General features: G+C 57.1%; 3 protein-coding genes, 1 long non-coding RNA gene and 4 other non-coding genes across 14 annotated transcripts; 2 read left to right on the forward strand and 6 right to left on the reverse strand.

The window, feature by feature from the left end:
* Nucleotides 1–130: 130 nt before the first annotated feature.
* On the reverse strand, nucleotides 131–4,542 carry RPL7A (ribosomal protein L7a). The gene is made up of 8 exons (XM_069582067.1): nucleotides 3,461–4,542; nucleotides 2,661–2,781; nucleotides 1,980–2,129; nucleotides 1,555–1,695; nucleotides 1,279–1,358; nucleotides 831–961; nucleotides 478–547; nucleotides 131–294 (listed from the first exon to the last, which is right to left on the reverse strand). The coding sequence occupies exons 1-8, from the start codon at nucleotides 3,461–3,463 to the stop codon at nucleotides 190–192; spliced, it is 801 nt and encodes a 266-aa protein (XP_069438168.1). The 5' UTR covers nucleotides 3,464–4,542; the 3' UTR covers nucleotides 131–189.
* Nucleotides 1,033–1,105, reverse strand: LOC138438445 (small nucleolar RNA SNORD36). The gene has a single exon (XR_011256375.1). It is a non-coding gene; the product is annotated as a small nucleolar RNA SNORD36 (small nucleolar RNA).
* Nucleotides 1,434–1,508, reverse strand: LOC138438446 (small nucleolar RNA SNORD36). The gene has a single exon (XR_011256376.1). It is a non-coding gene; the product is annotated as a small nucleolar RNA SNORD36 (small nucleolar RNA).
* On the reverse strand, nucleotides 2,206–2,276 carry LOC138438450 (small nucleolar RNA SNORD24). The gene has a single exon (XR_011256380.1). It is a non-coding gene; the product is annotated as a small nucleolar RNA SNORD24 (small nucleolar RNA).
* LOC138438449 (small nucleolar RNA SNORD24) lies at nucleotides 2,966–3,040 on the reverse strand. The gene has a single exon (XR_011256379.1). It is a non-coding gene; the product is annotated as a small nucleolar RNA SNORD24 (small nucleolar RNA).
* On the forward strand, nucleotides 3,543–10,241 carry MED22 (mediator complex subunit 22). Of its 2 annotated transcripts, none has more exons than XM_069582068.1 (5): nucleotides 3,543–3,704; nucleotides 4,215–4,376; nucleotides 5,945–6,025; nucleotides 6,818–7,026; nucleotides 9,464–10,241. In XM_069582068.1, the coding sequence occupies exons 2-5, from the start codon at nucleotides 4,254–4,256 to the stop codon at nucleotides 9,654–9,656; spliced, it is 606 nt and encodes a 201-aa protein (XP_069438169.1). In that variant the 5' UTR covers nucleotides 3,543–3,704; nucleotides 4,215–4,253; the 3' UTR covers nucleotides 9,657–10,241. The 2 variants fall into 2 exon arrangements, with proteins under 2 accessions (XP_069438169.1, XP_069438170.1); XM_069582069.1 differs by having other exon boundaries at nucleotides 3,552–3,704; nucleotides 7,873–10,241.
* On the reverse strand, nucleotides 5,622–11,056 carry LOC138436481 (uncharacterized). Of its 6 annotated transcripts, none has more exons than XR_011255423.1 (5): nucleotides 10,877–11,056; nucleotides 8,584–8,663; nucleotides 7,709–7,973; nucleotides 6,857–6,934; nucleotides 5,622–6,468 (listed from the first exon to the last, which is right to left on the reverse strand). It is a non-coding gene; the product is annotated as an uncharacterized lncRNA (long non-coding RNA). The 6 variants fall into 6 exon arrangements; XR_011255428.1 differs by having other exon boundaries at nucleotides 6,756–6,934; XR_011255426.1 differs by having other exon boundaries at nucleotides 10,760–11,049.
* SURF6 (surfeit 6) lies at nucleotides 10,650–19,301 on the forward strand. The gene is made up of 5 exons (XM_069582061.1): nucleotides 10,650–11,366; nucleotides 14,885–15,076; nucleotides 17,006–17,094; nucleotides 18,000–18,203; nucleotides 18,319–19,301. The coding sequence occupies exons 1-5, from the start codon at nucleotides 11,273–11,275 to the stop codon at nucleotides 18,796–18,798; spliced, it is 1,059 nt and encodes a 352-aa protein (XP_069438162.1). The 5' UTR covers nucleotides 10,650–11,272; the 3' UTR covers nucleotides 18,799–19,301.
* Nucleotides 19,302–26,289: the final 6,988 nt, after the last annotated feature.

The raw sequence follows: 26,289 nt of genomic DNA on the forward strand, positions 1-26,289 counted from the left end.
CCACACAGCTGGCGTAGCCCCTGCTCGCCACACACGGAGGGCAAAGAGCCTGCGCAGAAGTAAAAACAAAACCAGACACACAGCTGATGGTGTTGTCGCCACCCCCAAACTCACTCCAAAACTCCTGACACCAGCTGGACAAGAATCTTCTTTATTACTTTTATGTACAGAAAACTCAACAGTGCACACTCAGCCCAGCTTGGTGGCCAGCTCTTTAGCCTTCGCCTTTTCCAGCTTGGCGATGCGAGCCACTGACTTCGGCCCCAGGACATTGCCTCCCCAGTGACGACGGATCTGTGGGAGAAGAGGCAGTCAGCCTGCTGTTCATTTTCTGAGGCTTTCAAACCACGCCAGTCATGCAGTTCTATTTCCCTGTTCCCAGTTGACTGGTATATACAACTGCTCAGAGCAAGAGCAGCCAGTCTCTGACTAAAGGCTTCACTCAAAGACAGTATCTGGAATGAACACGCTTCTTACCTCGTCGTATCTGTCATTGTAATTGGTCCTGATGGCCTCCACCAGCTTCGCCAGGGCACTCTTGTCCTCCCTGACAAAGCAGAGGGAAGTTCAGGTCACTGGCCTGTGAAGTTAGCCCCCTCCCTCAAAGCAGACAGGACGTCAGTTTAGACCCAACACAAGCCTCTTGCCTCAGATACAGCATGACCACACGACTTCTTCAGGTGAAGAAATTCATAACCATCATTGGCAAAGATTCAGAAAATGCTCTTTTTAAAGCCTGGTCTTTAAGGTAAGATCCTGACAAACCGTGGGAACCTGGAGTGGGGCAGGGCGGCCCCCAGTGACGGGAACACCGGCTCTGCTGCACTTACGAGTTGACCTGCGTGAAGGCCACGGCGGTGCACGTCTTCCTGTGGACCAGGCGCCCCAGCCGGGCCTTGCCCTTGATGATGCAGTAGGGGACCCCCATCTTGCGGCACAGGGCGGGCAGGAAGACCACGAGCTGGAAGACAGCGTTAGCGCTAGCGTCATCTGAAGCTAAAGCAGTAATATAAAAAGGCTAGCGTGGTAGCAATTGCTCAGGGTTAAAAAGCTCATGTGTTTGCACTTCAAGGTTTAATTCAGTAAGAAATTCACATCATCGCAAAAGCCAGAACTGCACCCCTTGTCAGGACTTCTTTATATGAAAAGCTTACCATCCGTGTCATTCCACCAGAGCCTGTCAGGCCCAGCATCTAGCTTGGCGCTGTCTTCCTGGTACAGACAAGCACCCACCAATCTAAGCCCAGCAGTTGGCACAGGAGAAGCAGCCACACATACCTCGATGGGATCCACGTCGTGAGCGATCACCACCAGCTGCGCCTTCTTGTTCTCCACCAGAGTGGTGACAGTGTTGACCCCTAGAACACACAGCCAGTTTGCATGAGGGCGGGTGGGGCTGCTGTTCCCAAAAGCAGTTCCACTGCAGCCTGGCTGTGACTCAGGGTTAAAAAGCTCGGATTTTACTCTCCACAGTGATTCCAGGAGAAGAAATTCATGCATCATTGCCAACAGCCTGCCCCACAACTCACCCTCTTAAAGGAGAGGTCCACTCACCTGCTCGGAGGACAGGCGGCCTCTTGGTGGGGACATCACCTTTGCCGGCAGCCTTCTTCTCAGCTCGGGCCAGCAGCCTCTGCTTCTTCTCCTGCTTCGTCTCTGGTCTGTACTTGTGGGCCAGCTTAAGCAGCTGAGTAGCTGACAAAAAAAAGACCACCATTCAAATTTGAAGTTGCAATATTTGCCACTTAACATAACAAATGCTCGATCACCATCCTGAGCACAACCACAGTCCAAGAGATCTCAGACCCAGTTCATTATCCCATCAGTATATCACGCTGTGGAACAAAACAAGGAAAACCAGCCTATTAAAAGTACCCACTGCCCCTTCAAAAGCCTGAGTTCTAGCAGGGCCAAAAAAGGGTGTCAACCACGCCCAAGAAAGCCCTTCCCAACAGTGTTTTTAGGCCACAGAACCTCACCTGTCTGTCTGTCCAGGGCCTGGGTGAACTGGTTAATCGCAGGAGGCACTTTCAGCCGCTTATAGAGAATAGCCCTTTGCCGCTGCAGCCGGATGTAGCGGGGCCATTTGACAAAGCGGGTGAGGTCCCTCTTGGGTTGGATGTCCTGTCCTGTGAAGTAAAGAGTAACTAGGTGAGGCTCAAGCTCCTTGTCAAGTGCAGGTACAGACACACTCAAGGATGTAGGTGCATCAGCGATCTTGGTGGTTTAAAATGTCATCACCGTCTTCCAGGGAGCAGACTCTTGCATCACTTGCACACAAACACCAGAGAACACAGGGGAGACTACAGCGCCACCTCTTGCTCAACAAGCAACCGAGGCGCAGTCCGCCCCATCACCTCTGCTCTGGGAACGCCAGTTTCTGGATGGCCAGCACCCGGGCTCCACGGTGACACACGCTCGGGCTTACAGTGAGGCCACCGAAAAACGACCATCACTGTCCCCCACCCCCGGCTCAAAGCGAGAGATTAAGAGCCAAGCACAATTTAGTTAGAAAGTGGCAAAACGTGAGAATTCCAACCCAAGTAAGCCTCGACTCCAACCCCAGTGAAATCTAGAATAAGCCACGACCTTCTGTTCAACTATTGTTTTTCTCTATCGAGGATTAGGTGAAAACACAGCATCTCGCGTTTTTTACTCACCAATGCCAAAATTCTTGGGCCTCTTCTCGAACAGGGGGTTGACCACCTTCTTGGCCTCCTGCTTCTTCACCACGGCCGGGGCCGGGGCCACCTTCTTCCCCTTGGCCTTCTTTCCCTTCGGCTGGGCGAGAAGAAACACCAGCTTTCGCCGCCGCCTCTGCCGGTTTCTCTGAAGAGGGGCGGGCCCCAGGGGCCCCAGCCCCCCGAAGACGAGTGCGGACGGCGGGCGACCCCGCCACCCCCGAGGGCAAGCCCGACCCCTCCGTGTGTCGGGCGCCGCGCGGGCCCGGAGGCCCCCCGGCTCGTACATCAGCGATCTTGGTGGTCAGGAACGTCCTCACCATCACTCAGATAGCAAATATTCTTTCACATCATCTGCACGAGGCCGGCGGGCCCGCGAACCGGCGGCGCCACCCCTTCCCCGCGACGGGGACAGCCTCTTCGGGGGCCGGCAGGCTCCAAACAGCAGAGGCGAGCGAAGACACCGCGCGGGCCAAGATCCCCTGAGCGGGCCTCCAAGAAATGGAGGGGACCCCCACCCCCGGGGCACCGGCGCGCTTCGGCCCCGTCCGTCCCCGAGCCCCGCACTGCGGCGCTGCCCGCCTCGGATCCTCATCCCCCCCCACCGCCAGGCGAAGTCGGGGAGTCTTATCCAGCCCCAAGGCCGATGAACGAGGTCCTGCGGGGCGCCCCTCGCTCTGGGCGGTGGAGGGACCCCCGCGCAGTAGCGCTCCGAGGAGGATGGCAGCGGATAGAGCTCAGACGGCAGAGCCAGCACCACGAGCAGAAACCAAACTCACCATCTTGAAGGGCTGGCGTAGAGAGAAAGGACGGGGTATTGTGGGTAATTTGTAGGCGTCCTCGGAGATCGCGAGAACTGGCGCCGGCGCGGGATTTCGGATTTAAAGAGAAAGAACTCCCTTTCCCCCCTGCTCGGTCGGGGGCGGTGCCTAAAGCAGGAAGAGCCGTGGGAGGCCCGGGGAAGGGCCGCGGAGACTGACCCGCAGGGGCGCGCGCTTGTGCCCCTACTCCGCCCCCAGCGAGGTACGCCGCGGGCCCTAGCTCTGCGGGCCCGCTGAGGGAGCTGGGGCGTCGTGGCTCGGTCGGCGTCCTTCCGGTGGGGTTTACTCCCCCGCGAATTCGGTCGGGGGCCCTCGCCGGGCGGGAGCGCGCGCAGCCCGGAGGCACCTGGCGCGGGGCGGGAGGGCGGGCGGTCCCGGGACGGAGGAGCCCCGACGCCTCGTGGGGCGGCCCTCCAGGGGCCACGGCGTGGAGACGGGGGCGGCAGAGTCGGGGTAGGACCCGAGCGGCTCCTCGGGCCCGCGCGGGCCGACGGGGACGTGCGTGAGCCTGGCCTCCGAGAGGGCTGCGCCGGCGCCGGCTGGGTAGTTGTCGGGGTCCTGCAGAGCGGGCGCGGACCAGAGGAGAGCCCGTAGCGCGTGTTTGGCGGAAAGGGCACCTCCGGAGAGCCTGCCCGAGGGTCCTACCCAGGCTGGTGCCTGCAGCGAGGAGAGAGGCCGGAGCTGGCCTGCTCACACCCAGACTCGGTTCCAGGTGCCCCCCTCCCCGTCCTGCGCAGCCTGAGGCCCCGCCATGGCCCAGCAGAGAGCCCTGCCGCAGAGCAAGGAGACGCTGCTGCAGTCTTACAACAAGCGGCTTAAGGACGACGTCAAGTCCATCATGGACAACTTCACCGAGATCATCAAGACCGCCAAGGTGGGTGGGGGCCGCTGGTCTCCGGCTCCCTTTGAGACCAATACAGTGGTGAGCAGAGCTGAGTCGGGGCGTCCGCTTTCAACCTCCCAGCCAGGTGGTGGCCATAGTGCAGTGAGCCCATAGGCAGGGCCCTCGTGCCCATGGGGAGAACGTCTGGGAGGGCCTGGGATGGGGGGGCGGTGACCGCAGCAGACAGGTAAGTCATCCGGCTAATCACAGGCCCTGGGGAGGCATCTGTAGGGGACTGCAGTCAGTGCCAGGACCCAGCATCACTTACTGGCAGCAAGGGGTTGGATGACGTCCTGACTTCTCCGTGCCTCGGTGTCCCCTGCAGCATGGCAGCCTTGTATTGGTGGATGAGTTATCCACGTAAAGTGGTCACTGTGGGGACTATCTTGAGTGCATGTGGTCGCAGAGAACAGCTGGGGAAAGCCCCTCATGTGGGCAGAGAGAGGGTCGGCGGCCGGTTCTGGGCAGGCAAGCCCGCTGACTGGAGTGGGCTGGAACTCCGCATGACTGTTCCAGTCCTGGAACTCGTTTGAGCCTTAATAGTGTCGGTTGGGTTCCCTGGTGGCTCAGAGGTTAAAGTGACTGCCTGCATTGTGGGAGACCTGGGTTTGATCCCTGGGTAGGAAGATCCCCTGGAGAAGGAAATGGCAACCCACTCCAGTATTCTTGCCTGGAGAATCCCATGGATGGAGGAGCCTGGTGGGCTACAGTCCCTGGGATTGCAAAGAGTTAGACATGACTGAGTGACTTAACTTTCACTAACTTTCAGCGTCAGGCTGAGCTGTGAGGGCCCTCTGTGTGCCATCCCGTTTAAACGTCACAGGAATGCTATAGGGCAGGTCATTGCTCTCCAGTTCCTTTTCAGAGGAGGGAACAGGGACTCAGAAGCTTTAGCATCCTGCCCCAAGTCAGGATATTCCATGAATATCCAGCAGGGCTGGGATTGGGGCCTGGGAAATCTGGGTCCCTACCATTTAGGGTGCCCTGACCCCTGCCCGCATCCTGGCCTGGTGGGTGGGTTGGGACAGTTAATAGCCTGGGCCCTGGACAGAACAGGTGGGGCAGGACTCCTGGCTCCTCCACTGACCGTCTGAGACACGTGGAGTGCGCTCAGGTCTGTCCCGGCTTCAGGTCTGCCCACCAGGGAAGATGGTTCAGGCTTCAGTGAGAGTTTCCTAAGACAATGGTCAGGTGCTTGACACAGTCCCTGGCACCTAGAAAGTGCTCAGTAAATGGTCACTTAAAAAAATACATCGTCCTTTTATTCATCCATTCAGCAGGTAGCTGACTGCCCAAGCTAAAAAGATGGGGGCAACCCCTCCTTGCACCTGGCACAGCAGCCTTCGTACTTGGGCATCTTGGTCCTGTGAGGGTGCCCGTTACCCCTTAGAATGGGGCGGGGGGTGCTGGTGCACGCAGCCCGAGGTCTGGGGGCGGTGCCTCGTGCAGAGGGCACGACAGGCCACAGGGCATGGCGAGTGGGGGTGCACTGCCGTCGCCACCGGGCACCTGTGGGCCAGGGCACCTGCCCACGCTGGACTTTCTCGTTTGCCCCGCAGATTGAGGACGAGACGCAGGTGTCAAGGGCCACTCAGGGCGAGCAGGACAACTACGAAATGCACGTGAGAGCCGCCAACATCGTGAGTCGCCAGGTGGAGGGGACAGTCTGGGCTCCAGAAGCCTGTGGTCCCTACTGGGGTTCCCGGGGGGCAGAGGAGCAAACCGCTTCTCAGGAGACTCCCTTCCAGGGGAGGGCTTTCCTCAGCAGCTGAGGGAGGGGCTGGCAGGTAGTGGGTATGGTCACGATGTCGAGTGCTGGGCAGGGGTTTACAAAGAGGTCAGCCCTTCCTCTCTGAAGGTCCTCTCTAAGTGCAGGCTCTCTATAAACGAAGATTCCTTGTAAGTGGAGGTTCTGGAAATGGAGGAAGCAAACGGCCAGATGAAACAGGACAGGCGTCTTGATCCCTTTCCATGCCACAGGATAAGCAAAGCCGCCAAGCGTTTCCATGGGTCCACACCCACGTTGGAAATGCATACCACGGGGTCCTAAACGAGTCCCCCCCAACTGGCAGGTATGCTGGTCCTGAGGAAGAATAGGGCAGGTTAAACGGACGGCAGTTTTGTCTGGGGTTTGAGGTTTTCAGAAGCAGGATTCGTGATTGAATAAAGCGTGCAATTGGCCGTCACACCTGCAGGAGTGGCAGCCAGAGGCCCAACAGCACCTGCCTAGGCAGCAATTCACGTGCCTGCGGTGGCTGCCAGGGACCCCGCTGCCCCCTCCTCGCCTTCTAGTCCCTCACTTCTGACGACGACCCTGTGTGAGTGCCGTGGCCCCACTTCGCAGAGGAGGCCACCGCTGCCATTGCCTACCCAGCATCAGGCACGGGGAGGCAGGCAGTCCCTCACCACGCCCCCGATCCCCGCGGCCGCAGGTCCGAGCTGGCGAGTCCCTGATGAAGCTGGTGTCTGACCTGAAGCAGTTCCTCATCCTCAACGACTTCCCGTCGGTGAACGAGGCCATCGACCAGCGCAACCAGCAGCTGCGAGCCCTGCAAGAGGAGAGTGACCGGAAGCTCATCGCGCTGCGGGACGAGGTCTCCATCGACCTGTACGAGCTGGAGGAGGAGTATTACTCGTCCAGGTACAAATAGGGCTGCACCCCGCGCACGGCGGACCTGCGGACTGGGGCCCAGCCAGCAGGCGTGCCAGGCCCCACCCGGCAGCCTTGTTTCCAAATCCTTCCTGGTCTCGGCAGCAGAACCCTTTGTCTGGGTTTCACAGCAGACGTCAGGGTCAGAGCGTCTGATCAACAGACAACTGATGCTGCCTACTGGGGCCCAGGCATCAGAATGAAAATGAGAACCTCGAAGGTTGGGTGGGCCAGGCCAGCGTTTCTGCCTGGGAGGCCAGCTCTCCGAAATAACTGTCTAATCCAGATCTAAATAGCCCAGCCACATGGGGCCAGTGCTCTTGGCTACCCAGCCCCCATCCAGGACCCCGGTGCTTGCCCAGGGTTGTGATTGCCATGGGTGTCACTGAATACCCACTCTGTATGTGTGTGTCGGGGTGGGGGTTCCTGGGAAGGAGGAGGAGAAAATCCAAACGGAGCGTGGCCTTGAACGCCAGGCCTGGGCACTTATACCACTGAGTTCTCATTCAGTTCAGCGTCATTCAGACCACAGCCCTCCTGCACGCTGGGCCCATTACAGCAGTGGGCAAGGCCTGTGACACCAGCTCTTGTGGCCTGCTTAGAATCCTGAAACCCAAGGCAGTTTGAGCTGGAGGGGCCCCAGGAAATCAGAATCCAGGTGTAATTTACTCACGGGGAAGCTGAGGCTGGAGAGGCCTCGCACATCCGTCCTTGTTAGCTTGGAAAAATCAAGACTCAGTCCAGCAGACACCAGGTTGGCACCCCCTCGCCCTCGCTGGACAAATGTGTCTTCCTGTCATGGATTTTCATTACCCCTTTCTGTCCGGTGGTGGCCAGGCTGGAGCCGCAGATGCCCAGAGCCAGCGTGTCCGTGGTCTGAGGCTGGGCTTCTCGGTGTGCGTCCCAGCGCCGCCCCTCACGGTCACGCACACCCTTACCTTCGTGGGAAAGGACAAACATCACTGCTCAGCTGGAGTGGTTTACACTCTTCCAGAGGGTTCTGGGGCCATCTCTCATCTCTGATGTGTACTGGCTCAGCAGACACCTAGCAAATGCTTCCTACATACCAGCCTTCAGGGAGGGGGTCCAGAGTGGTCCCTGGGGAGGTTTCAGACCCTGCTGGGTACGTTGCTCCTTATGTCCTTGTTTGCCCCCCTGTGGCCCCCATGGGCCAGGGCCATGGACTGAATGTCTGCAGGAGAGCAGCTTAGGCCTGCCTTTTGAGGCTGAGGGCAGTGGGGGCTGCAGGGGAACGCCTGAGAGCCAGGCTCCTCCTGTCCTGGCTCTGGGCCATCAGTCTGGCCTAGAGGGGTTTCTAGTCCAGCCTGGGGTCTTCGAGATGCTGAGGCCCTCCGTCTGTAAATGCCTGTGGCGGCCGGGGCTCAGCTGAGTCAGGGCCAGCCGGCTGTGGGCCCCTCCCTGCTCGTCCCCTACACAGGCGGCATGTCCCGCTGCACCCCCTACCCCCCCACCAAGCCACCAGCGTTCAGCTCGTTCTCCACGTGCGTCCCCGCTACCCACACGCTCGCTCCCCCGCTTTCTGCTCACGATTTGCTCTTTCTCTCCCTCTCGCCTTCCACTCTCCTCGAAACTCTGCTCTGTGTCCAGGATGGTTCTGAGGCTGGATGCTGGGGGCGGGAGCAAGGGAGGGCGCGTGAGGCAGGATTTGGAAGGAAGCCAGTGAGACGTGTGGGGACGGGGCAGGCCCCACTAGCCCCCTCGATGCCCTCCGCGAGCCATGCTCTGTCCACGTGCATCCTTGCTGAGAGGCCAGCCATGCTGTCCCTGTATTAGATGAGAGCTGGTGCTTTCAGTGTGGCATGGCCGCAGATCGTCCCCGTGTTAGAGACAGGAGCCTGAGTTCAAGGCGCTGGCGTCCTATTTGAGGTCACAGAGCTGGTGGAGGGCTGCAGGACAGAACGCCAGGGCCTCTGCTCCTAACCACCACCCCATTCAGGCTGAGTCCCAGACCCAGAGAGGAGACAGCGTCTCTGTCCCCAGAGGCCTTGAGAAGCGCAGGGACTGTGGAGACCACTTCTACATGCTGGTTCCTGCAACTGGAGAATGGAGCGTGTGGTCAGGCTGGCAGCTCCCTGCTAGAGGAAGGCAGCTAGAGCCGGGACAGGAAGGGGTGGCAGGAGGGACACAAATGGGTCAGTAGAAGGGACCTGCTGAGGTCACACAGCCTGCCAGTGGCTGGTCCCAAATGGGTCCCTGTGGAGCCCCTGGAGGGCCCGGAAGCAGGAGCAGTGCCCATGCCTCCCCCTCAGCCAAGCCTACTTGGTGGAGGGGCCCGCACACGGGGGAGGAGGGAGATGCAGGTCTGCGGTGTGGTCTGTGTTTCCTTAACTGCTTCTATCTTGCTTTCCTTCCCTGGCTTCATCTCTGCCTGCTCCTGTCTCTCCCTGGGTTTCTGGTGGTGGAAAAGCTCAAGTCTATGCGAAGCTAACGATCTGCCTCTGTGCGAAGCTTACTGGAGGCTGGACCAGGACACAGACTCCGCTGACTTCCTCTCAGCCCCTCTGCTCGCGTCCCCAGAGCCCAGTGCTGGCGGCCCCCTGCAGACTGCAGCCCCCGCCCACTCCCACACTGGTGGCCCCGGCCCCACGGAGCACACCTGAGCCTCCCAGAGCTCTGCCACCCTCCCCACTCCAGGGCCCCTAGGATCTTTGGAAAGAGATCCAGTCCTCACCCCAGCCTCCACTCCCTTCAGCCTGGTTCCCGCTTGGGGAGCCACTGTGGCTTCCTTGGGAACCTTGTCAGCCCAGGGACAGCCCACCTAGGAGTGCTGGGGGGAAGGAGTGCCCCCTACCATTCTAGGGTGGCCCATCCTTCCTATTTGCTACTTTCTGGGCTGGCCAGAAGGGAGTTTCCAGGAGAATTTGTCCCGTTGAGGACCTAGCAGCAGGGCAGGAGGATGCCCAGTGTTGGGAAACCTGACCTGTGCATACTGTTTACCATAGGGGAAGCGGGGAGGTGCTCAGAGTGGACAGTACTAGCCAAGGCCTGGTCTCCGTGCACAGCTCTGCCCACTACCTCACCCTGAGGCTCCTCTGCTAGCTGACTGCCCCTGCAGGGCTGTGGGGAAAGGAGGCTGCCCACTCTCACGGAAGTCAGGCAGGGTCCTTCCTAATGCTGCTGCTGCATACACTTGGTTATTTTTGTAATAAAAGACTGTTGAATAAAACCACCTCTGCCCTTTTGCATCGGTTGGTTCCTTTTCTTGCTTTTGGACCACTCGGTCTCCCAGTGGCTGTCGGGAAAGAGCCCTGGGCTCTGCCTAGTCAACCTGGGCCCTCGGGTCAGCTTTCTGGCCCCGGGGGGGCTCTATCAGCATGGGGTTCATGGCTGCATCTCCACTGCCTGGAAAGAGCCGGCCAGGACCTACAAGGGCCTTGATGGAAGTACTTCGTGAATGTATGAGAAACTACCGTATCATGTGGCCCGGGCGCCTGAACCTCCGGCTGCCCCCAAGTCGGGGCTGTGGTTACCGGCATCTCAGGGAGGGAGGAGCTCCGTGGTCTCCGAGCTGGGGAGTGCAGTGAGAGGGGCAGGACTCAACCCAGGTGGAACACGAGGCCGCGTGCCCGGAGCCAGGCTCACTGAGGGGGGCGGGGGCTGTTGCCCCAGAAGAGCCGGGACGTCAACCCTGCGCCCTGTCTCCTTCCCAGAGGGAGGTCAGCGTCCCACTGTACGGAGGAAATGGCAGCCCGCGACCCGACACCTGCGATACTCGGAGTTTATCACCAGGCACCGAGGAGCCACACACTCGGCAGGGACACCGCCGCGTGTTTTCTTCATCTTTTTTTCTTTTCTCGCATCCCCGGGGCTTGGAACCTGCCTGGCGCGCAAGTCCTTTCCGGGCGACCGCGGTCTTGCCAGCTTCCCCTTGGGGGCCGAGCTCCAAACAGGCCTCAATTACTACAGGTCTATTCCAGTCACCCCGTAGGTTCCCGGGAGCCCGGGGCATACGGGGAGCCGCCTCTGCCCCACAATGCTTTCCGTTTCCCGCCCCAAAGACTTCTTCCGGCGGCATCGAGGCCCGGTTAATCGATCGCCGTGCGCTGGCGGCTCGGCGCTCGGCCAGCCGCGCCTGCGCACGTGGTGACTTCCGGCGAGCGCCGCTGGGCGGGTGAGGGTCTTGTCTTGTGTGAGGGGCCTGTGGGCCCCGCGGCGGCCCGGAGCGCTGCACCCCGGCCCTCCTCGCTCCGAGCAGGACGGCGAGCGAGCCCCGGCCATGACTTCTCTGTTGGCGAAGGACGCTTACCTGCAGGGCCTGGCCAAGAAGATCTGCTCCCAGCCCAGCACTGAGCCGCAGAAGCGCAAATCGGGTAAAAGCGCAGCCCGGGGGGCCGGGGCGGAGAGGGCTTCGGAAAGGGTACCCCGTCCACCCCCGCGGCGCTCGCGTCCCCGCTGCGCTGCACCGCCCCTGAGCCGTCTTCAGGCGGAGTAGAGCCGCAGCCGCGTGAAGCAGGCCTGCGAAGTACCAGAGGGAGGTACCGTGAGAGACGCTCAGGGCCGCGCCACTGCCCTGGCCCGTCGGGGGCCCCCGTCTCGGGGTCCGAGGGGGCTCAGCCGTGCGCCCCACCAGGCAGGAAGCTCGGCTGGGGTTTGGAGGAGGTGACTCTGTGGAACAGGCTCGGCCAGCTCTCCACATTGAGTGGAAAGACTGGTGTGAGCGTTGATGAGAAAAATGACTTACTCAGCCCTTTATTGTGGGTAGTGTGGGGAGAAGGGAGGAAGAAGATGGTTCCTGCCAATGGCAGTGTACGTGGCAGGGGTGACAGGCCCCCCTCATAGACACAAATAGGCGAAGCAGACAAAACTGCCTTGTGGGGAGCCGGGGCTTGTAAGTCCTGTCCAGCCTTGGAGGAGAGGGAGAGCGGCAGGGACGGGCGTGGACCTACCAGAGGAGAAACGGACTTTCGTTATACCCGGGAAACCTGTTCACTCTAGGGGTTAAGGGAATTTCTCATCACTCAGTGAAAAGTTAGATCTTTCTAGTTCCTTTCCTGTGTACTTCTCCCGGAACCAGTTGGCTCCCTACTTGGTGCACTCATTTCTCATTTTGCTTTTAAAATGTAAACATTTCCTCCACTTTTTTCTTTTCCACATCACTTATGGGATCTTAGTTCCCCAACACACGTTGAACTCAGCCCTTGGCAGTGAGAGTGTGGAGTCCTAACCACTGATTCAGTTCTGTTCAGTCGCTCAGTCGTGTCTGAGTCTTTTCCACCCCCATGGACTGCAGCACCCCAGGCTTCTCTGTCCATCACCATCTCCCAGAGTTTGCTCAAACTCATGTCCATCGCGTCCATGGTGCCATCCGGCCATCCTACCATCTGTCAGCCCTCCCACCCCATCCTGACTCCTTCTTCTCCTGCCTTCACTCTTTCCCAGAACCAGGATCTCCAGTGAATATTCGGGGTTGATTTCCTTTAGGATTCACTGGTTTGATCTCCTTGCAGTCCAAGGGACATCAACTCCCAGAGCTTGCTCAAACTTCTGTCCATAGAATTGGTGATACCATTCAACCATCTCATCCTCTGTCGTCTCCTTCTCCTCCTGCCTTCAGTCTTTCCCAGCGTCAGGGTCTTTTCCAATGAGTCAGCTCTTTGCATCAGGTGGCCAAAGTATTGGAGCTTCAGCATGAGTCCTTCCGATGAGTATTCAGGACTGATTTCCTATAGGATTGACTGATTTGACCTCCTTGCAGTCCAAGGGATTCTCAGGAGTCTTCTCCAACACCACAGTTCAAAAGCATCAATTCTTTGGTGCTCAGCTTTCTTTACGGTCCAACTCTCACATCCACACATGACTACTGGAAAAACCATAGCTTTTGCTATATGGACCTTTGTTGGCAAAGTGATGTCTCTGCTTTTGAATATGCTGTCTAGGTTGATCATAGCTTTTCTTCCAAGAAGTAAGCGTCTTTTAGTTTCATGGCTGCAGTTGTTTTGGAGCCCAGGAAATAAAGTCTGTCACTGTTTGCACTGTTTCCCCATCTGTTTGCCATGAAGTGATGGGACTGGAGCCGTGGTCTTCATTTTTTGAATGTTGAGTTTTAAGCCAGTTTTTTCACTCTCTTTTAGTTTCATCAAGAAGCTCTTTAGTTCCTCTTCACTTTCTGCCATAAGGGTGGTATCATCTGCATATCTGAGGTTATTGATATTTCTCCTGGCAGTCTTGATTCCAGCGTGTGCTTCATCCAGTCCAGCATTTTGCATGATGTACTCTGCGTATAAGTTAAATAAGCAGAGTGACAATATACAGCTTTGACGTATCCCAATTTTGAACCAGTTCATTTTTCCATGTCCGGTTCTAACTGTTGCTTCTTGACCTGCACACAGATTTCTCAGGAGGCAGGTAAGGTGGTCTGGTATTCCCATCTCTTTAAAAATTTTCCACAGTTTGTTATGATCCACACAGTCAAAGACTTCAGTGTAGTCAATGAAGCAGATGTGATCCAGTGGATGTTGGCAGTTTGATCTCTAGTTCCTCTGCCTTTTCTACATCCAGCTTGAACATCTGAAACTTGTCAGTTTATGTATTGTTGAAGCCTGGCTTGGAGAATTTTGAGCATCACTTTGCTAGCCTGTGAGATAAGTGCAATTGTGTGGTAGTTTGAGCATTCTTTGGCATTGCCTTTCTTTGGGATTGGAATGAAAACTGACCTTTTCCAGTCCTGTGGCCACTGCTGAGTTTTCCAAATTTGCTGGCATATTGAGTGCAACACTTTCACAGCATCATCTTTTAGGATTTGAAGTAGCTCAGCTGGAATTCCATCACCTCCACTAGCTTTGTTTGTAGTGATGCTTTCTAAGGCCCACTTGACTACTCCAGGATGTCTGGCTCTAGGTGAGCACACCTTTGTGGTCATCTGGATCATGAAGATCTTTTTTGTACAGTTCTTCTGTGTATCCTTGCCACCTCTTTTTAATATATTCTGCTTCTGTTAGGTCCTTTATTATGCCCATCTTTGCATGAAATGTTTCCATGGTGTGTCTTAATTTTCTTGAAGAGATCTCTAGTCTTTCCCATTCTATTGTTTTCCTGTATTTCTTCGCATTGATCACTTAGGAAGGCTATCTTTGCTGTTCTTTGGAACTCTGCGTTCAAGTGGGTATATCTTTCCTTTTCTCCTTTGCCTTTTGCTTCTCTTCTTCTTTCAACTATTTGTAAGGCCTCCTCAGACAACCATTTTGCCTGGACTGTTGGAAAATTCCCTTTCCACCTGTTAGCGTGAAAGTGTGTTCGCGTGTCTTCAGTCGCCAGTTGTGTCCCGCTCGTTGCGGACCCCGTGTACTAGAGCGCGCCAGGCCCCCCTGCCCATGGACTTCTCCAGGCAAGAGTACTGGAGCAGGTTGCCATTTCCTCCTCCAGCGCATCTTGCTGACACAGGAATCGAACCCACATCTCTTTAGCAAGTGGATTCTTTACTAGCTCCACCTGGGAAGCCCAAAACAATATACCCCGTTTGGGGCTATATAATTTGTTGTGGGACGTGCCATCATTGTCCCTGTGGATGGATATTTAGGTTTTCCTAGTTTTTCACTCAAAAAAAGGATGCTGTGATGAATATCTTTGAGGCCAGATCTGTCTGCACACCGGGAATGAATTTCACAGGCAGGCCGCTGGGCCAGCGTGCTACACTCTTCGGGGATTGACGAGTGTGACCAGTCCGCTTTCCAGGAGGTGTGTGGCTCTGAGCTCACATGAAGGTCCCCACAACTCCCATCTCAACTGGCTTTTGGCATCCTTCTGGAATCAAAACCTTTGCAGGACCTTCTTACCTACTGACTGGGTCACAGGGATTGAAGTGGTAGCCCTTTCTTGTTTCTTGTTTCAGCTGGCAAAACTCAAGTCTCAGATGCTGCTGCACCCCCCAGGAAGAAGAGGAGGAAAGCACAGAAGAAACCCCGGGAGCGGGAGGAGAAGACTGCAAAGCCCAGGGCCCAGGCCTCTGCGAAGTCTGAGGCCAGGAAGCCAGAGGCGGCTGAGGAGGAGGAGGGAGCCGCCAGCTCCACCAGGGCCCCCGCGGGTGAGGGGGCCGGGCAGGCAGGCAGGGCCCCCGCGGGTGAGGGGGCCGGGCAGGCAGGCAGGGCCCCCGCGGGTGAGGGGGCCGGGCAGGCAGGCAGGGCCCCCGCGGGTGAGGGGGCCGGGCAGGCAGGCAGGGCCCCCGCGGGTGAGGGGGCCGGGCAGGCAGGCAGGGCCCCCGCGGGTGAGGGGGCCGGGCAGGCAGGCAGGGCCCCGGCGGGTGAGGGGGCCGGGCAGGCAGGCAGGGCCCCGGCGGGTGAGGGGGCCGGGCAGGCAGGCAGGGCCCCGGCGGGTGAGGGGGCCGGGCAGGCAGGCAGGGCCCCGGCGGGTGAGGGGGCCGGGCAGGCAGGCAGGGCCCCGGCGGGTGAGGGGGCCGGGCAGGCAGGCAGGGCCCCGGCGGGTGAGGGGGCCGGGCAGGCAGGCAGGGCCCCGGCGGGTGAGGGGGCCGGGCAGGCAGGCAGGGCCCCGCGGGTGAGGGGGCCGGGCAGGCAGGCAGGGCCCCGGCGGGTGAGGGGGCCGGGCGGGCAGGCAGGGCCCCCGCGGGTGAGGGGCCGGGCAGGCAGGCAGGCCCCCGCGGGTGAGGGGGCCGGGCAGGCAGGCAGGGCCCCGCGGGTGAGGGGGCCGGGCAGGCAGGCAGGGCCCCGCGGGTGAGGGGGCCGGGCAGGCAGGCAGGGCCCCGCGGGTGAGGGGGCCGGGCAGGCAGGCAGGGCCCCGCGGGTGAGGGGGCCGGGCAGGCAGGCAGGGCCCCGCGGGTGAGGGGGCCGGGCAGGCAGGCAGGGCCCCGCGGGTGAGGGGGCCGGGCAGGCAGGCAGGGCCCCGCGGGTGAGGGGGCCGGGCAGGCAGGCAGGGCCCCGGCGGGTGAGGGGGCCGGGCAGGCAGGCAGGGCCCCGCGGGTGAGGGGGCCGGGCAGGCAGGCAGGGCCCCGCGGGTGAGGGGGCCGGGCAGGGCCCCCGCGGGTGAGGGGGCCGGGCAGGCAGGCAGGGCCCCGGCGGGTGAGGGGGCCGGGCAGGCAGGCAGGGCCCCGCGGGTGAGGGGGCCGGGCAGGGCCCCCGCGGGTGAGGGGGCCGGGCAGGCAGGCAGGGCCCCGCGGGTGAGGGGCCGGGCAGGCAGGCAGGCCCCCGCGGGTGAGGGGGCAGGCAGGGCCCCCGCGGGTGAGGGGCCGGGCAGGCAGGCAGGCCCCCGCGGGTGAGGGGGCAGGCAGGGCCCCGCGGGTGAGGGGGCCGGGCAGGCAGGCAGGGCCCCCGCGGGTGAGGGGCCGGGCAGGCAGGCAGGCCCCCGCGGGTGAGGGGGCAGGCAGGGCCCCCGCGGGTGAGGGGCCGGGCAGGCAGGCAGGCCCCCGCGGGTGAGGGGGCAGGCAGGGCCCCGCGGGTGAGGGGGCCGGGCAGGCAGGCAGGGCCCCTGGGATCTGGGATAGGTGTGTATGTGGCCCTCTCCGGTCATAACAGCACGATCAGGTGCACTGGGATGGTGTGAGGCTTTGCAGAGGACAGATCGCAGGGTCTCTGGGTGGATGGGAAGCTCAGGAAGGGCACAGACGTCCCAGGTCATATAGTAACCGGGACGGGGAGGGTCATGGCCGTGTCCTCTGAGATCCTGAGAGGCCTGGCACGCCGAGCTTCACTGCCCTCAAGTCTCTGAAGTGATGTCGTGAGAGCTGCCTCTGGGTGTGGGTGGGTGCCGCACAAGTTGGAAGAATCCAGAGATGGGTTTGGCCCGTGTTACACAAGCAAGCCCTACCCCGGAGGCCAATCCAGCTTGAAGAGGTGAAGAGTTCACTAGAACTGCCCTGCAGGTCCACCAGTGGCCACTGGACAGGAGTGGGGGTGGGGGGCGCACACGGAGGCTCAGGCTTTGAATCCGGCACCGGGGGGGGGGGGTGGCACAGAAAGGTCGGGAGGGGTTCTCCTTCTGGATTTCTGATCCTTCTTTGCAGGTGGCCTGGCCGCAGAGCCTGACTCTTTATTTGCCTTGGATGTTCTGCGGCAGCGCCTGCATGAGAAGATTCAGGAGGCGCGGGGCCAGGTAGGTGTGGGGTGGGGGGCGGGCAGGGGTCTCGGGAGCTGCAGGGCTTTCCCCACCCCACCTGGAGGAGGAGACACCCCGGTGCTCTCGGAGGTCGGCTCCCTGCTCTGCCGGCCGTCACAGGCCTGGCAGGAGGGTCTTGGCACCTCTGTTCTGCAGGAGGTCGGGTGCCGTTCGTGTCATCTGGGGGGGCAGTGCAGGCTAAGCCCCCACGTTGAGCTGCTGGCTCTTCTCTGCTGCGGCCTTTGAGAGGCTCGGGCTCCTCTCAGCAGCACTTCCTGGGCGATCGTTCTTCTGATTGTCCTGACGGCCCTGAGGTGAGCCAGGGCCTGAGATGAGGTGACCTGCCCGAGGGGACCGCCTCGGGACTGACGCTCCAGGACGTGAACCAGCCTCAGTGCAGAGTGCTGAGTGGGGTCGCCTCCCCTCCTTTCCCTGGGGACCTCCCCAGGCCTCTGCCGTGGGGGACAGGCCCGAGGGCCCTGCCTTCCTGCGGTGGTCCAGAGCACTCTTGTCTGCCAGGCGGGGCTCAGAGTAGTGCCGGGGTCTGCACAGGCAACACTGCCTTGTCCTGACCGAACCTCCCGATTTGGTGGTGGCGGTGCCCCAAGCCCCCTGCCCTTACCCCGTCTGACTGGATGGAGGACGAGATGCCCCTTGTTGGGTCATCGGATGGACTTAGTGGCCCCTTTTGGGAGGTGCCCTGGCATGTGGTCTGCGCCTGGAATCTGGAAGCTGTAGTTCTCACAGGGTCCCCTCCTCCTTGTCTCGGGCGCACTCTGGGGCCAGGTCATCTCGGGGAGGAACGCCGCACCCCGCTGGCCCTTGTCCTGACCTGACTGCACGTGCTAAGCTGGGGGCCCTGTTATAAGAACCTTATGAGTGAGCGCGGGATCACCCCACAGGGCAGCGCCAAAGAGCTGTCCGCCGCTGTTTTGGAGAAAAGACGCCGGAGGAAGCAGGAGCGCGACCGGAAAAAGAGGAAACGGAAGGAGCTGAGAGCAAAGGAGAAGTCAGCCAAGGCACTGGAGGGGGCAGAGGCCACCGAGCCGGACCCGCCGGTGCCCGGGGAGGAGACGCAGGCCCAGCCGGGGCTGCTCTTCAACAAGGTGAGCGCCGTGCCGCTGGGCTGTGTGCGCGCCCTGTGCTGCCGTCAGGTGGGCAGAAGTGGGCCCCTGGGCGGGCGGGGAGCGGCCCTCAGCTTGCGTCGCCCTCTCCCCCGAGGTGGAGGTGACCGAGGAGGAGCCGGCCAGCAAGGCCCAGCGCCGGAAGGAGAAGAGGCAGAAGCTGAAGGGGAACCTGACACCGCTGACGGGCAAGAACTACCGGCAGCTGCTGGAGCGCCTGCAGGCGCGTCAGGCCCGGCTGGAGGAGCTGCGGGACCGGGACGCGGGGCAGGCCCAGGAGCTCGAGGCCAAGATGCGCTGGACCAACCTGCTGTACAAGGCCGAGGGCGTGCGGATCCGCGACGACGAACGCCGGCTGCAGGAGGCCCTGAAGCGCAAGGAGAAGAGGCGCGCGCAGCGCCAGCGCGCCTGGGAGAAGCGCACGGCGCACGTGGTGGGCAAGATGCAGCAGCGGCAGGACCGGCGGCGGCAGAACCTGCGCAAGAAGAAGGCGGCCAAGGCCGAGCGCCGCCTGGAGAAGGCTCGCAAGAAGGGCCGCATCCTGCCCCAAGACCTGGAGCGCGCCGGCCTGGCCTGAGGCCCCGGCTGCCCGACCCCGTCCCGAGCGGTGCAGGCTCTGGTGGAAAGTGGACTCTGCCTCGTGCCCCTCACCGGTTTGTCTTAGGCTCAGGCACCCCCGTGCAGAAGAGCCTTCACATCCGGGGAAGGGGCTGACCCAGACCCAGCTCCAGCCTCCTCTTATTAGACCAGAGGCTCCCTGCAGCTTGTGGGGTGGTGGACCAGGGGGCTGTGAGGAGGGAGCGGGCTCCTAGGGAGGGCTTTGCTGGCCGCCTCTTCCTCTCATTGTCACAGCAGCAGGAAGGGAATGGCCTTCCTGACTACGGTGTTAGCCCCAGGCGCGCTTGGGAAGGGTGAAACCAGCTCCTGCAGCAGAGCTGGAGTGGAGCTGATGGGCTTGGCGGCGGAGCAGGCAGGGTGTCCTCAGGCACCTGTAATTGAGTTACACCAAGTTAATGTGAAAAGTGGGTAAAGAGTAGAATTTAAGGTGAAGATGGTTATTAAAAATTCTAACTACTAAAAGATAGTGTTGTTGGAGTAGGAGGGAAAAGAAAATGGAGCTGGCTGGATAGTATCAGTCTAGGGGGAGGTGGGAGAGAAGGGGTAAAACCTGGAGAACTACGTGGGGTGGATGGAGGGTCCGCAGTGACAGGTGAGTGCAAGCCCACAGGCAGGCAGTGAGAGCGGAGATGGGCGGTACGGTATGTGGATTGTAGATCAGGAAGACTGTTCCTAAAATTCTTTAGATTAAATTCCAGTTAAGAAACATGGTAACCAAAACGATGTGTTACTAGAATTTAAAAGGTATTGCTAGAGAGAAAAGATGTCACTGAATGATAAAAAGGGTTCAGATTGCCTGAAGGTTAAACAGCCTTGCACCAGAAACAGCTGCAGATCTGTCTATCAGAAGCTGGCACACCTGCAAGAAGTCAGTTCACAAACCCAAGTGGGAGACATTTAATATCCACTGTAGGGACTGGTGATCAAGTAGACAAATCAGATGGATCCGGAAGATTGGGATGAGAGCATTCATAAGCTTGATCTAATGGACACACAGAGACCCATGTATCTGGAAACAGTGTGTCCTAGCATTTCCCTAGTGGTCCAGTGGTTTAGTTCAGTTCAGTCGCTCAGTCACATCCAACTCTTTGCGACCCCTTGGACTACAGCACACCAGGCTTTCCTGTCCATCACCAACTCCTGGAGCTTGCTCAAACTCAGGTCCATCAATTTGGTGATGGACTCTGTTCCAATGCAGGGGTACGGGTTCAATCCCTGGTTGGGAAACTAAGATCCCGGATGCTGCGGGGGTGGGGGGGGGAATTTTTTAAGGAAAAAGAAAAAAACCTCAAGCATACGTGAAACAGTGGTGAAAACTGACCATCACCTAATCCACAAAGCAAGTCATATTTCAAAGCTTCAGCATCATACAAAGTGTGTTATTGGGCCATAAAACAGTTTTAAAATTTCAGAGGTAACTGTTAAAATTACATGTTTGGAAGTTTAAAAACACACTTCTAAATTACCTGTCAAAGAATCTTCATAGATGTGAGAGACTGTTTAGGATTGGAAAATAATGGAAGTGGTGTGCATTGAAATTTGTGGGCCACAGCTGAGGCAGTGTTAAAAGCCCTTCATAGCCGAAAAGCTATGCGTATATGTATCCTTGGTTATAAACGTTAGGAAGTGAGTCCATCATGGAGCACAGTTTTCTGCTTGACCTAGAGCCTCGTTCCTGGTTTCTGTTGACCCACTCTGCCCCTGGCAGTTGCTCCCAAATTAATGCCCACGCGTTGCAGTTAGGGAGTGTGGGAGTCACAGGAGGGTCTCCCGGGGCCTGGTGGGCACGTGTCATCGGGTATCCGCTCCTTCCCCTGAGGCCTGGAAGGCCAGGAAGCGTGCCCCTCCGGCCTAGGGTGCTGCTGTGGCCTTGGTTTCACGTGGCTGGGGTGCGAAGCGAGCAAACGGTGCGTTTCGGTGGCAGGTGGCACGAAGCAGCCCTGGCCAACAGGAGTCAGAGGGACGGAAGGGTGAGGACACAGGGAGCACTTACCTGGCGGAGACTGTCCGCGGCCAGGCGTAACATGAACGCACTGCGGGCCGCCCGCACTCCTGGCTGACCCGGGCTGGGAGCTAATGGTGCACAGGAGCAAGGATGCGCCGCACTGCGTTCAGGGCAACAGAAGCGTCTCACTCGCAGCAAAGAGAACATTACTGGTGAGTCTAGGGCACTGGATGCCAACTTCTCATTACTGGTGAGTCTAGGGCGCTGGATGCCAACCTCTTGGGTGCCGTGTGCCTCGAGTGCAGGTGAAATGCAGAATGGAGAGAGAACGTCCAACAGGCCTCATACCTCGTATTTTCAGGACCAGATGACGAGAGTCTCCAGGTCGGAAGGGCCCCCCTCCTGGTCTATCCAGTGAGTTGGATAAAGATAGCCCCAACCAGGACATGTTCATGGACTATGGTTCACCAGGAACCGAGGTTCCAACAGTCCTGCAAAGACAGGGTAGTCTTAGTCCACTGGCCTCCTTTGGGTGAAGCTGGGAAGAAAGCTCCAGCCAGCCTTTCCTTCTGCTTGGGGGCTCCAGGACTTGAGTGAACTCATGATTAGAAATTCAGTGAGGGGCTGTAAGCAATTGAGTAAGTAAGTGAAGCAAGTGAAGCTTCTGTTCAGCAGAGCTGCCGCCCAGGTGCAAAGGCAGAGAGCTGTCTCCAGACCCCGATGGGCTGGCTCACTGGGTCACTGCACTGTGCCCCAGCTTGGCAAACCGTTGAGGAACCTCACACAACCATGCCACAGCGTGTTCCCTGCTGCCCTCAGGCCCCCAGTCTGCACTGGCCTGGGAGCTTGGTTCCGCCCCTGTGTCTCCCACGGCATTCCGTCCAGCCTTCAAAGAGCCACTGTGGTGCCTCTGGTGCTTTTCCCAGGACCTTGGGAGAGGCTGAGTCTTATGTAGGCTCCCCAGTCTGAGGTGGATGAGCAGGTAACACCGCTAAGACCCTCCAACAAGCCTGCCCCTCTACTGAGAGTGCTTAGCTCTTGTAAGTTATTCCTAGGGGTTTCTGTAAAGTTCACTTAACCTTAGTGTGGGCCACTGTGGGTTCCAGGTTTTGGCTGAGCAGCAAAGGAAGTAATGGGAACTTTTCCAGTTCCGTAGCCAGCCCACTAGATCTTGCTTCTGGAAGGAACCATATCTGAAACTGCCGACTCCTTTCCTGGCCGAGCGCTTCTAGAATTAGTTTCCACATAGTTCCCTGATTTCTTTTTTCCCAAACTTTTTTTCCTTTTTTTTTTTTTTTTTTTTAGGGAGCTCTTCTCCCCCCGCCTTTTTTTTTTTTATGGAGAAGGGGATGGCACCCCACTCCAGTACTTTTGCCTGGAAAATCCCATGGATGGAGGAGCCTGGTAGACTGCAGTCCGTGGGGTTGCGGTGAGTCAGACGAGACCGAGCGACTTCGCTTTCACTTCCTCCCTTTTAAAAAAACAATTTCATCTTTGGCTGTGCTGGGTCTTCACTGCTCAGGCTTTTCTCTAGCTGTGGTGAGTGGGGGCTCCTCTCTATAAATAAATGGGCGTTATTCCAGTGGCCTCTCGCGGACCACAGGCTCAGTAGTTGGGAGATACTGACTTAGTTGCTCTTTGCCATGTGGGATCCTCCCGGATCAGGGATCGAACCCGTATCATCTGCATTGGCAGGCAAATTCTCTACCTCTGAGCCACAGGGAAGCCCCTCAGACTCTTCTGACTGACTTTGTAATTGACCACATGGGTCCTGCTGAGACCTCACTCATATGTATCAGTCTAGAGACAAGGTGAGATGGGGGTGAAATGGAGGAGACAGGTTTCACCTTGGAAATAACGCCTCAAATGAGAGTTTTTAGATATGGCAGGGATTGATTTCTCAAGGTGGTCCTCGGTAGGTTGGATATTCAGGGTGCCTGAGGTCCCCAAGATTGTCCAAATACCCACATTTCAATTCCCGGGACTGATGAGTGCTCCAGCTTTCTCGTGAGAGATCTGGTAAGGCTGTGAATTCACCTGTTGGTAGGATTTGCTGGTGAACTAGCTGAAACTTTGGTTTCCTGTTAACTCAGTCTTGGCAGTTGCAGACTCAGAGATTCTTCTACAAAGTAAGAGAAAGTTCCTGAATCGCAGCCCTTGTCTTAACCTAAACCTTTAGGACTTTGAGCCCATCATTGCCTGTTGACTACCAGCACTGTTAAAGGAGACCTCCCCACCCCCAGCCGCCGTGCGAAGTCCTTGAGTCTCTCAAGTCTTACTGTTTTTAAGGTGGTGTCAGCTAGTCTCAAAGTCTGGCCTTCAAAAGATATTTGTCTCTGGTGTCCACATCTCCAGATAAGTGGTTTTGTAGCTGTGTGCCAGTATATCCAGGGCCCCCCCGCCCCCGCCCTTGGTACTGTCTAGATCACTGCCCTCTGCTAAAATCATGGGCTTCCCAGGGGGCATTAGTAAGGAACCCACGTGCCAATGCAGAAGACGCAAGAAACATGGGCTCAGTCCCTGGGTCGGGAAGGTCCCCTCGAGGAGGGCATGGCAGCCCACTCCAGCATTCTTGCCTGGAGACTCCCACGGACAGAGGAGCCTGGCGAGCTACAGCCCATAGGGTTGCCAAGTGTCAGTACGACAGAAGCGCCTTAGCATACACTAAAGTCCAGCCAGATAACAAGCCCCAGACTTGCACCAGTTCATTCATGACAGGTCACGTTATGGTGCATTCACAAAAGTGCTGCTTAACAGAAGCAGGGGTTTAAAGCCATATGTCTTAGCAACTAGGAACAGAGGAAAGTGCCCTCAACTGCGTAAAAGTTCACCAAAAGTGTGAAAGTCCCATCATACTTAATGCCATCATCAGAGTTTTCTTGCTAAGATCAAGAACAAGGCAAGAATGTCCCTTCTGTGGCTGCGTTTCAGCGTCACACTGGAAGTCCTGGCACACGCAATAAGACAAGAAAAGTGAAACACGTAGACGGGGAAGGAAGGAGTCGAACTGTCTGCAAAGGATGTGATCATCTATATAAACATCCAAAGACAACAGAACCTGAAGCTAATAAGTGATTATGTCAGGGTTGCAGGGTACAAAGTAAACGTAAAAGTCAGCTGCTTCCCTGTATAGCAGTAATGAACAAGTTATCATTTTCACTATGTGAAAATGGATACACACGTACCTCAGATATATTGCAGCTTATTGCAATATCCAGGTATTGCAGAGAGCCAGACCCCCACAACAAAGTGAACATCGCAGTAAAGTCACACCTTTTCCTTTTGTTTCCCAGAGCATATAAAAGTTAGGTTTACACTATATTGTGCTCAGTTATTAAGTGTGCAATAACATTATGTCTAAACAAATGCACATACCCATACCTTAATTTTAAAATTATTACCAAAAAATGCTAACCATCATCTGAACCTCCAGTGAGTTGTAATAAAATCAAAGACCACAGATCGCTATAACAAATACAATAACAGTGTAAAGTTTGCTTTCAAGATTGTGAGAGTTGCCAAGATAGGACACAGAGACATGAAGTAAGAAAACGCTGTTGGGAAAACGGTGCAAACAGACTTGCTTGATGCACCCACCTTCAGTTTTTAAAAAAGCAGTATCTTTGACGTTCAGTAAGGCAAAGCGCAGTAAGAGGTGTGCCTGTAAAGGGGAATCTCGCTAAAACAGAGCTGAAAGGGCAGAAGCAGAAGCTCTCGTGCACAGGTCACTCAATACAGTGTCCATAGGAGATGGGCCTTGCCTCTCAGGCCGGAAGGACACCACTACTGCCAACAGGAGGGAGAGAGTTCCTCCTTGCCTGGTGATCGCTCAGTGTCAGGCTGCCACAGCTCAGCTAACGAGGACCCACTGTGCGTCACATCCCAGCTCGCTCCAGTGGACGCTTAATTTTTAGTTTCCCTTTCCAGCTTCCCCTTCTGCTCTATAAAAGCAGCTTCCATGGTGCCCGGTGGTAAAGAATCTGCCTTGCAGTGCAGCGTATGCAGGTTCAAACGTCGGTCAGGGAACTAAGATCCCATATGCCATAGGGCACCTTAGTCCACAAGGAAGAGCTACTGAGCGCGTGTACCACAGCTGGAGAGTCCATGCACTGCAGGGAAAAGGTCCCATATGACACAAAGAAGATCCTACATGCTGCAACTAACACCTCACGCAGCCACTCACTTCTTTAAAAAGTCTCATTTTCTTTACTGGACTTGCGAGCAGTTCACCATAGCTGCAGGTCCTGAACTGCAATTATTTGCTGCTCCTGAACAGGCCTTGTTTTGTTGCTGGTGGTGAACTAACTGGCCGTCTTATTGCTTTAGGTCAGCAATTAGCTTCCCCAAAATGAAGTAATTGGGTATAAGTCTAACAAGCCGTATACTTGATCTATATACCAAAACTCTGATGAGAGAGACCAAAAGAAGTAAATAAATGGGGAGATATTCTATGTTCATGGACGGGGGGCTTGATATTGTCACGATGTCACTGCTCCCCAACTTGATCTACTTGCATTTTCAGCAAGTTATTCTGGATATTGACAGACTTATTCTAAAGTTTATGTGGAGAGACAAAAGACCCAGAATAGCTGAGTCCATATTAAAGGTTCAGAAGGACACAGGTGGAGGACTGCCACGACCTAACTTCGAGACTGTAATAAAGCTGCGGTAATCAAGACAGCATGGTATTGGCCACAGAGGACCCAGAAATAGACTGACAAACGTAGTCGACTAATCTTTGAAAAGAGAGTAAAAGAAATACAATGGAGCAAAGACAGTCTTCTGAACAAATGGTGTAGGAAAAACTGGACATCAACCTGCAAACAAATAACCTAGACCTTACACAAAAATTAACTCAAAATGGATCATAGATCTAACTATAAAATGCAAAACTATAAAACTGAAAGAAAGTAACAGTGGAAAAGCTAAATGACCCTGGGTGTGGTCATGACTTTTTAGAGGCAAAATCAAAGGCATGATACATGAAAGAGGTAATTGGTACTAATGACCTCATTAAACACTTGTGCTCTGTGGAGTACAATGCCAAGGGAATAGGGAGAGACTTAATCTTCTAAGCCATAGACATAGACTAGGAGGAAGTATTTGCAAAGGATGCAACTGATAAAGGACCATTATCCAAAATATTCAAAACAAAAAACAAAACCCTCTTTAAACTCAGCAATCACAAAATGAACGTAATTCAAAATGGGCAAAAAACATGAACAGATAACAGGGAAGAGATTCCGACGGCAAATAAGCGCATGAAAAGATGCTCAATATATGTCATTAGAGAAAGGCGAATCAAAGCAACAACCAGATATCACTAACACACCTGTTAAGGTGAAGTTGCTCAGTCGTGTCTGACCCTTTGTGACCCCATGGACTGTAGCCTATCAGGCTCCTCCGTCCATGGGATTCTCCAGGCAAGAGTCCTGGAGTGGGTTGCCATTTCCTTCTCCAGGGGATCTTCCCGACCCAGGGATCGAACCCAGGTCTCCCGTGTTG

This window comes from Ovis canadensis, chromosome 3, assembly GCF_042477335.2.
Source record: "Ovis canadensis isolate MfBH-ARS-UI-01 breed Bighorn chromosome 3, ARS-UI_OviCan_v2, whole genome shotgun sequence".
Lineage (NCBI taxonomy): Eukaryota > Metazoa > Chordata > Mammalia > Artiodactyla > Bovidae > Ovis > Ovis canadensis.

Coding starts and splice junctions, on each gene's coding strand:
- SURF6 (XM_069582061.1), top strand. CDS start 11,273: ATGACTTCTCTGTTGGCGAAGGACGCTTACCTGCAGGGCCTGGCCAAG. Junction 15,077..17,005: donor CTCCACCAGGGCCCCCGCGG/GTGAGGGGGCCG, acceptor CCTTCTTTGCAG/GTGGCCTGGCCGCAGAGCCT. Junction 17,095..17,999: donor TTCAGGAGGCGCGGGGCCAG/GTAGGTGTGGGG, acceptor ATCACCCCACAG/GGCAGCGCCAAAGAGCTGTC.
- RPL7A (XM_069582067.1), bottom strand. Junction 1,359..1,554: donor GCCGCCTGTCCTCCGAGCAG/GTGAGTGGACCT, acceptor TGTGTGTTCTAG/GGGTCAACACTGTCACCACT. Junction 295..477: donor ACAATGACAGATACGACGAG/GTAAGAAGCGTG, acceptor CTTCTCCCACAG/ATCCGTCGTCACTGGGGAGG.
- MED22 (XM_069582068.1), top strand. CDS start 4,254: ATGGCCCAGCAGAGAGCCCTGCCGCAGAGCAAGGAGACGCTGCTGCAG. Junction 6,026..6,817: donor ACGTGAGAGCCGCCAACATC/GTGAGTCGCCAG, acceptor CCGCGGCCGCAG/GTCCGAGCTGGCGAGTCCCT. Junction 7,027..9,463: donor GAGGAGTATTACTCGTCCAG/GTACAAATAGGG, acceptor GTGGTGGAAAAG/CTCAAGTCTATGCGAAGCTA.